An 8,702-nucleotide genomic window follows, 5' to 3' on the forward strand; every position below is an offset into this window, starting at 1 on the left:
TTATCGATCACTGCAAACTAAAACCAGCAGACATTCCAACAGCTTCTTCGCGCTTGCCATTAAATTGCTAGAGGCTAAGTGACTCTCCACTGTGTGTTTGTATGTTTTTATGTCTCAATAGTATTTATTGTCAAACTGGCTGTCTATTGTCGTACGAGAGCAGCTCCAACTAGCAGAGACAAATTCCTGGTGTGTTTTTGACATACTTGGCAAATAAAGAGAATTCTGATTCTGATTTGGATAATTCCCTTCACCTTGACCTGAGTCCCCAGTTCCAGCTGAGAAAAACAGCCCCAAAGCATGATACTGCCACCACCATGCTTCACTGTAATCAGTGGTGTTCTTTTGGTGATGAGCCGTGTTGTGTTCATGGCAAACGTAGCTTTTGGGATTATGGCCCAAAAATTCAACCTTGGTTTCATCAGACACATTTGCGAATATGCGTTTGGGAGATTTAAAGTGTGTTCTTCTTTGTAATAATATAAGGCTTCCTTCAGTCATGAAGGAGAAGATGGATGATTGTTGGCGCATGCACTAAACAGACAGTACTTGCCAGAAATTCCTGCACGGTTAGTTTTCGTCTCCTCTTTTCATCAATTTTGGAGAGATGTCCAGTTCTTGATAATTTCACTGTTGTGCCATATTTTTTCCACTTGATGATGACTGTCTTCACTGTGTTCCATGGTATTGGAAATTATTTTTCCCATTTACTATTAATTTTAATGTTAATGGTTAATTCTGAACACATTCACAGTTGTAAGAGGGTGTGCACACTTGTACAAACACATTATCTTAGTTATTTTACTTTCCCTCTTGAAAGGATTTGTTTTTTTAATTGAGTTGTACAAGTTCATGATCAAATTTTAATGGTAGAAAACGTTTTGAAACCATTCATCTTGGTGTCTATTTTTAATCACAAAAACCTGGCATTTGAAGGGGTATGTAGATATTTAGTAGGTGTTACTCATGGAAAATTATATCCTAGAGATTTATTACCATTAACATAATTTTAAAGTGAAACAAACAATAAGGGCGGCACGGTGGACGACTGGTTAGCACATCTGCCTCACAGCTCTGGGGACAGAGTTCAAATCCCGGCCTCGCCTGTGTGGCGTTTTCTCCTGGTACTCCGGCTTCCTCCCACATCTCCAAAACATGCATGGTAGGTAAATTAAAGACTCTCAATTGCCCGTAGGTGTGAATGTGAGTACGAATGTTTGTTTGTTTATATGTGCCCTGCGATTGGCTGGCGACCAGTCCAGGGTACTGCCCGCCTCTCGCCCGAAGATAGCTGGGAGCCCAAGTGAGGAAAAGCGGTACGGAAAATGCATGGATGGATGGACAAACAATAAGCAGACGTCACGGAAGAATGCCGTGCGTTCATATATGGGTTGGTCCTGGTGACGTCATTTGTGGTATTTCACGAGGAACCGCATTCCCGGATTTTGTTTGGAACATATTCATCCGCTGTTTCGGTACTTCGGAATAAGCAATAGGGTGAAGGATAGAGCCAAATTAATTTTCTTTTCACCTTTGAGTTTTCGTTTAATACAAACACACATTCAAAGGAAACGTTAGTACGTCAAGTTAATTTACTGTTCGTTGCTCTTTCATGCCGCTCAAGTTGAAAACCCAATACAGCGGATGAATACGGCGGAAGTCAAACTTCCGCTCGCTATATAAACCGGACCTCCTTTTTCTGAAACCGGCATTTCTGCACCGCTGCCGACCTCAACTTCAATCGGTGGCTGAAGACGGCATTTTTTCTTTTATTTTAAATTTAGCGTTACACAAATACAAACCAACATGCCAGGCTATTCCGATAGAGATCGTGGCCGAGACAGGGACAGAGATAGAGGGTAAGTACATGTTTTTCTCTTGGTTTCGAGGCTGTCGTCCCCTCGTGGAAAATGGCGGACCGGGCGTAATCAAGACAATTATGAATAATACAATACGGCTTTATTCATTTCGACGAAATGTGTCTATTTGTATTACTATTGACGAAGTTGTCGGATAACTCACACGTGTTGCACAAAAGGCCGGTAACAGGCATCCTGAGGTCTTTGGCCGAGGCCTTGTCTGGCCTCGTGCCTGATATGGCGGCTGTTGGTTAGCTTGTAGCTAGCACTTTTGTTAGCTTCTTCGACGTTTTACGTCGAACAACGTAGTTACGCTCAAAGACATGTATACCTATCGTACGTTATTGTCACACAGTTAACGTGCCTGGGGTGATGGTGAACCTGCAGCCTCGGTTATTGTTCCGTTTTAGTGGTCGGCTTTTTCGCCATGTGGCAATGCACATACAAAATGCCGGCAGTTTTCATTGTTCCTCTACTGGCCGGAAAGTATATAGCAGTTCTACAGCTTCTTACAATGACGCAGTTGAGACGGGGCTCTTGCCCTTGGCGGAAGAGCTTCAGTTCGCCTTTATCGAACTACCTTGTTGTATTTCAGCTATGGTGGCGGCCCTCATCGTTTTGGTGGTGGCCGTGGTGGTGGTGGAGGAGGTGGTGGAGGAAAGTTCGGCAACCCCGGTGAACGTTTGCGGAAGAAACACTGGAATCTGGACGAGCTTCCCAAGTTTGAGAAAAACTTTTACCAGGAGCACCCAGACGTCTCGAGGAGGCCTCTGGTAGGTATCGGCATGGTCCCGGTGTTATGCAACACATCTGTGCGAGTCCGCTACACGTGTTGGCGTTATGCAATCGCCATGGCCGCTGTAGTAATTAATTTTTTTTAATTCCCAACTACAGCCAGACGTTGAACAATATAGAAGGGCCAAAACAATCACCGTGAAGGGGAGAAACTGCCCTAATCCAATTGTAAATTTCCACGAGGCAAGCTTTCCATGTAAGTACTGTATAGATTTGATGGCTCTTGAATATGTTGCATTTTAAAAACGTCTCTCTCTCTCTTTTTTTTTTAATGTATTTTTTTTTAATTTATTAATACGAACCAGCCTACGTTATGGATGTGATCAACAAGCAAAACTGGACAGAGCCCACGCCCATTCAGGCTCAGGGTTGGCCTTTAGCACTGAGTGGCCATGATATGGTTGGCATTGCACAGACTGGCTCTGGCAAAACGCTCTCGGTAGGCTGACATAATTTGAGATGAAACGGGTGGGGTTGTCAGCATTTGAAAATTTTAATTGTTATGCATCTGCGTTACAGTATCTGTTACCTGCAATTGTTCACATCAACCACCAACCTTTCCTGGAGCGTGGTGATGGCCCTATTGTAAGTATTGAGCTTGAGAGTTTAGAACTTTTTCAAATGGGTTAAATTGGAGGCAGACATGAATCAAAAAAACATTGCTAAAAAGTGTCCCCTTGAGAAAATGTCTTACAGCAGTGATTTTTAGTGCTGTGTGGGCTCCCCCTGGTCACATGCTGCCTGTCCAATTCAGTTGTATTTAACTTGGTGCAAAACATTTACTATTCGTCATTGATCAGCTCTGTAAAAGATATTGACGCCGCGTCGCCGTCGTGTACGGTATATTTGAATCCAAAAGCTTGTTTGTTTTAATCCTTGTCGCGTGTCTTTTGACGCAGTACTATAAATATCTGATGGACAATAAAGTTGTTTATTTAAAAAAAATGTCGCCGGTGTGGAACAAACACGTAATGCCCCGGCTCAGACAAAAAGACAAATTTGCTCTTTCACTATTGCACTAGACTACTGCAATAAAATCTTGTATTCCGATACCACCGCATCCTGTTTTTTACGATCATTGGGTGTCATCTTGTCAACTCAAATGTGACCGGATACACTCGTTACCGTGGCGACGACGAGTGGATTGCGCTGATTGTATTATAAGGACAAAATGGTGAAAAACTTGTGTTGGTGGTCACCGGTGTGCAGGAGAGGATGTTGGTTTAAGGCTTGCTTGAGGTACGTTCCCGTACTTTGAATACGATGTGGCTCGCAAGCAGGCAACAAAAAGTTACGTAGCCTAGCAAGCTAGTGCTAGCGCTAAAGCTTGTACATAAACGTCGCTCGTTCTGTCGAATCGTGCTGTAAAGTTGAACACTTTAAGGCTGTTGGCCATTATAGTGGTACATGGAGAGGTGTTTTTTGTGTGTGTGTGGGGGGGGGGGGGGGGGTGTATGTGAACCACTGGCTTACAGCATTTTATTCATTATTGAAAGCTAAATTAAAATTGATCAACTCCATGAATCCTGCAGATCACACCATGTTTGCCAGATGATTTTTAATAAATGACTCAAATGTGAGTGTGGATTTGTACACAAATGACACTTGCTGGTTGAACTTGTGTAACTCCAATGTTGCCATTGACAGTGCTTGGTGCTGGCCCCAACTCGTGAGCTGGCACAGCAAGTGCAACAGGTGGCTGCAGAGTATGGCAGAGCTTCTCGCCTCAAGACCACCTGCATCTATGGAGGTGCACCCAAGGGACCGCAGATTCGTGACCTTGAAAGAGGTAAAGCTGTTCATTTATTAAACTGAAAGATGGGGGATTTGGCTTTCATTTTCATGGGTAATCTCTTCAAATGTCTTTCCTCTCAAAGGTGTGGAGATATGCATCGCGACTCCAGGCAGACTCATTGACTTTCTTGAAGCGGGAAAGACCAACCTGCGCCGTTGCACTTACCTCGTATTGGACGAGGCTGACAGAATGCTGGACATGGGATTTGAACCACAGATCAGGAAGATTGTTGACCAGATCAGAGTAAGTTTCTAGTTGCCAGTTAGAGACCATGATCCAGTTTTGCCTGTTGAGTTTGATTAATGGAGTATTTTTCTTGATTGCAGCCTGATCGCCAGACGCTGATGTGGAGCGCCACCTGGCCAAAAGAGGTGCGTCAGCTGGCTGAAGACTTCCTTAAAGACTATGTGCAGATCAATGTTGGGGCCCTGCAGCTCAGTGCCAACCACAACATCCTTCAGATAGTTGACGTGTGCAGTGATGGAGAGAAAGAGAACAAGTTAGTCCTTAGTGTCACATAATCATACAGTGGAACTTTTGGTGGCAATCATGACAACCTTTTTTTGTTGTTCCAAAAGACTCATTCGCCTGCTAGAGGAAATCATGAGTGAGAAGGAGAACAAGACTATCATCTTTGTTGAGACAAAGAGGCGATGTGATGACCTCACAAGGAGAATGAGGCGGGACGGGTAGGTTTTGAAGCAACCCAGAAGCATAGCTACTTTTGGACAGTGTCTCAATGAAATGTTCTTAAATTAAGGTGGCCAGCTATGGGAATCCATGGCGATAAGAGCCAGCAGGAGAGAGATTGGGTTCTTAATGGTGAGTTTGCGTTGATTGCATTTCACAATTTACAGTGTGAAGGCCCTAATGTCCGTTTTTATGTTTCAGAGTTTAAATTTGGAAAAGCTCCTATTCTGATCGCTACAGATGTTGCGTCTCGTGGTCTAGGTCAGTATTCCCTGTGAAGCACTTAGAATGTTTGCATTTTTTCGAAGAAAGTGTATTTGCTTTCTTTAACTTTTCTGCTTCTCTCTGAGTCTCTCCCCTGACCCAAAGGAGCAGTGTGTATGGCAGGGCCTTGGCATGACAAGCCCAGGTGTCCAGAGGGGGAAGGAGGATTCTTGGAGATGTCCTGACTGGCGAGGCGCACGGGTCTCCCAGTTGCGCACATAAGCAGAGGTGTCAAGGTCCGAGTGCAGCATACAACGCGCTGGCCTATCTAAAAGTGGGGAAGTCCACAGTTCCTCCCTACACGCTCGCCTGTTCTCTGGCAACGGTTTGGACTGTGTCACACACCCAGGCTCTGTAACTGTCCCAGCTGAAAGCCCCGCCACATTGTTTGGACACAAGCAAGTCCCGAGTCCTTCCTAAGGTGCTTTCGGTTGTGTAGACGTGTTGTAAAGCATGGGTGGCGTTGCTGTTGCAGTTCAACTTGTCGGATGAGCAGCTTGTAAGATCGATTGGAATCTCACCTCTGCAATAACATGGCTACTGGCGCTTTTGGTGACAGTGGGACATGCTAGTTGGACAAATTCCAAGCTCACACTCCTCCCTCGCCTGCGTTACTAAAGTCATGTCGAGACCTGCCAACGAGAGACTATGTGATCACTGGGATAAACTTGCCCTGGCGACTGGGGTGTGCCGTTTTTAGGCATCCTGCAAACTGGTTCACATCTCCACTTTGTTGGCTAAAGACAGACACGTGAACTTAGTAGCGCCTTCTCACCAGTGTGTGTTGACAAGTGGACTTTGAGTCGATCAGTGACGCTAGGAGGCAGTTGCGTGCATAGTAGTGCTACTGCTTAAGACAATGTGGGGGTGTGCTGTGATGGGAATGGACTAGTGAATGCATACTCCAATGAAGGGTAAGACTTGTGGTCCATTTTTTTTCCTTTTTCTTTGTTTGGACCCAATCTGGAGGATGTTATTTTTCTCCTGAACTCCCCCAATTCAAAGCAACTGGAGTGTGCATTGGTTCTCTTCCCACTGTAGTCTCCCCATACGGTTGAACATATTTTCTAATTACAACTTTTGCAGCCTGTTGGACTTTGTAGCTTTGCCCACCCCATGACGCGACTAATGGTGCTTTGTTTGATCTGGTTGTTGTGGTGGCGCTGGCGCACGTCTCTGTGTGCTGTCCTACTTTCCTTTTGCCACACTGCAACACAATCTTACAGATGTTGAGGACGTGAAATTTGTCATCAACTTTGACTACCCCAACAACTCTGAGGATTATATCCACCGCATTGGCAGAACGGCCCGTAGCCAAAAGACTGGCACGGCCTACACCTTCTTCACTCCCAACAACGTGCGGCAGGCCAGCGACCTCATCTCTGTTCTACGTGAGGCCAACCAGGCCATCAACCCCAAGCTCCTCCAAATGGGTGAAATCAGAGGAGGTAAATCAAATTGGTGAGATACGGAAACGGTGCTGTCAAACACAGCCGCTTTACTTCTCTGCTAATGTCTTAAGGGATGTCATCTTTTAGGTCCATTTGGTTCAGTTCGTCGTAGGTCCAGTTAACGCTGCTATGCTCTTTTTGCAGGTCGTTCAAGGGGAGGCAGAGGTGGTGATTTTGACCGCAGGGATCGGTATTCCTCTGGAAGGAGAGATTTTGGCAGTTTTAGGGACAGGGATAGCAGTAGAGGCTATGACAACGGACCAAACAAAAGCTTTAGCACAAACGCTCAGAACGGAGGCTATGGGGGCAACAACGGTGGTAGTAATGGCTTTAGCGGAGGCTACAATGGCAATGGACAGTCGTTTAACAACCAGGCAGCATCCTTCCCCCCTCAGAACAACTTTCAAGCCCAGCCGAACGGCGCAAGTCACCCCCCATTCTCCTTCCCCCCAACGCAAGCCCCCCAGCAGCATCCTCCCCCGCTCGCGCCCTACCCCATGCCGCCACAGTTCCCTCAGTAAACACACATTAAGTAATTTATTGCTTTTTGACTTTTTAAGTTACCATCATAATCTAGGTTTTTTTTTTTTTTTTTGTATTTACACAGCAGGGTTACATCTTTAACCTATTGAGCATTTTAAGATCTGCAGTGCAAATGAGTGTTGCACAAATTATTTTTTTTCCTGTCCTCCACTCTTGCTATTTAATTTGTTACATTCCTCAGTAATGTTTTGTTTTGTACGAAGTAATTTCAGGAGTACTGTCTTTTCATGTGTATCCTTGAAAGTGTTGTTACCTCCCGCCTTGGAAGTGCACTGCATGATCTTTACAATAAAAACAAAAACACGACTGTATTTTCTCTTTCTTGTGGGTGGACTTTAGAAATAGTTGTACTGCCGTTTCTGGCCACTAGGTGTCAGACTGGAAGTTTTGACTGGGACAGTGCAAGATGCAGTCTCAGAGGTGTTACCGGGAATTTGCCCTGATGTAGTGTTGACAAAGCACTTGTAGCAGAAGTCATCTCATGTGGTAGCTTGTTTTGCCCATCACATACAGCCTTGTCAAAACGTAATAGTGTCAGATCTTGTGTTCCAAGTTATTCCTTTGGCGTGGTAGCCATTTAGCATGCACAATAGTTGTCTTATTGACCATTTTCTTTACACCAAAACCAGTGCAGTTAATCTCATTAAATGGACAAATACACTGGGTCCATCTGCCTCGAGCTATAAACTGATGGAGTAAGTCAGAATTTTTGGTGCACCTTATTGTCAGTGCAGTTCCTATAATTGCACTCTGTGTACTGTTCTAAGTTGGCAACTGACAGTAGGTGTGCAGATAACTTAAAACCTACGAGCCTAAAAAAGTCAGAAGTCTCAACATTCCCTCAGTTGCACTTAAATACAACTGCGTGTTTGCATAATCAGTTTGTCCCTTTTTGTGCTGACACTTGTTCCTGTTAAATGTTTCTTTTTTTGTCCTCCCTCCCCCAGGAAGGTATGAGGGTGTTGGTTTTATCAGAGCTTGCTGCGTGGGAGTTTGTGAGACACACCTGCAGCAAGCATGAGCTGGAGCAGCATGATCGACACACTTGCAATGAGGCATTAAGTCACATTACGGCGCTTCTGCTTGCCCCGGCCCACTTTGCCAACACCAATCGACGTTCATTGTTGGCATTTTATATCTGTCATTCGTTTCATTTGGGGTTTTAAGGCCGGGTAAATGAAAATCAATGGGTTTCTTGTATGCCATAAGGTCTCACAGAGTGTGCTTGACTGATTGCGTAATACATTTGTCGTGACTGTTGTCGTGCCAACAAATCTTGCCACTCGTTCAAAGCAAAATCCCAGT

At 44.8% G+C, this 8,702-nt stretch overlaps 1 protein-coding gene across 3 annotated transcripts; it reads left to right on the forward strand.

The window, feature by feature from the left end:
- Positions 1 to 1,698: 1,698 nt before the first annotated feature.
- On the forward strand, positions 1,699 to 7,703 carry ddx5 (DEAD (Asp-Glu-Ala-Asp) box helicase 5). 3 transcript variants are annotated; one of them, XM_061749029.1, is made up of 13 exons: positions 1,700 to 1,859; positions 2,455 to 2,632; positions 2,754 to 2,850; positions 2,960 to 3,093; positions 3,174 to 3,239; positions 4,302 to 4,443; positions 4,532 to 4,692; positions 4,776 to 4,948; positions 5,028 to 5,138; positions 5,210 to 5,271; positions 5,341 to 5,400; positions 6,630 to 6,851; positions 6,999 to 7,703. In XM_061749029.1, exons 1-13 carry the CDS (start codon positions 1,807 to 1,809, stop codon positions 7,373 to 7,375), a joined length of 1,836 nt encoding a protein of 611 aa, XP_061605013.1. In that variant the 5' UTR covers positions 1,700 to 1,806; the 3' UTR covers positions 7,376 to 7,703. The 3 variants fall into 3 exon arrangements, 2 of the variants coding, with proteins under 2 accessions (XP_061605013.1, XP_061605014.1); XM_061749030.1 differs by having other exon boundaries at positions 6,630 to 6,864; positions 6,999 to 7,168; XR_009784772.1 differs by lacking the exon at positions 6,999 to 7,703 and having other exon boundaries at positions 1,699 to 1,859; positions 5,341 to 5,824; positions 6,630 to 6,768.
- The last annotated feature ends 999 nt before the right edge of the window (positions 7,704 to 8,702 follow it).

Source organism: Phyllopteryx taeniolatus, chromosome 16, assembly GCF_024500385.1.
Source record: "Phyllopteryx taeniolatus isolate TA_2022b chromosome 16, UOR_Ptae_1.2, whole genome shotgun sequence".
NCBI lineage: Eukaryota > Metazoa > Chordata > Actinopteri > Syngnathiformes > Syngnathidae > Phyllopteryx > Phyllopteryx taeniolatus.

Coding starts and splice junctions, on each gene's coding strand:
- ddx5 (XM_061749029.1), top strand. CDS start 1,807: ATGCCAGGCTATTCCGATAGAGATCGTGGCCGAGACAGGGACAGAGAT. Junction 1,860..2,454: donor GACAGGGACAGAGATAGAGG/GTAAGTACATGT, acceptor GTTGTATTTCAG/CTATGGTGGCGGCCCTCATC. Junction 3,240..4,301: donor AGCGTGGTGATGGCCCTATT/GTAAGTATTGAG, acceptor TGCCATTGACAG/TGCTTGGTGCTGGCCCCAAC.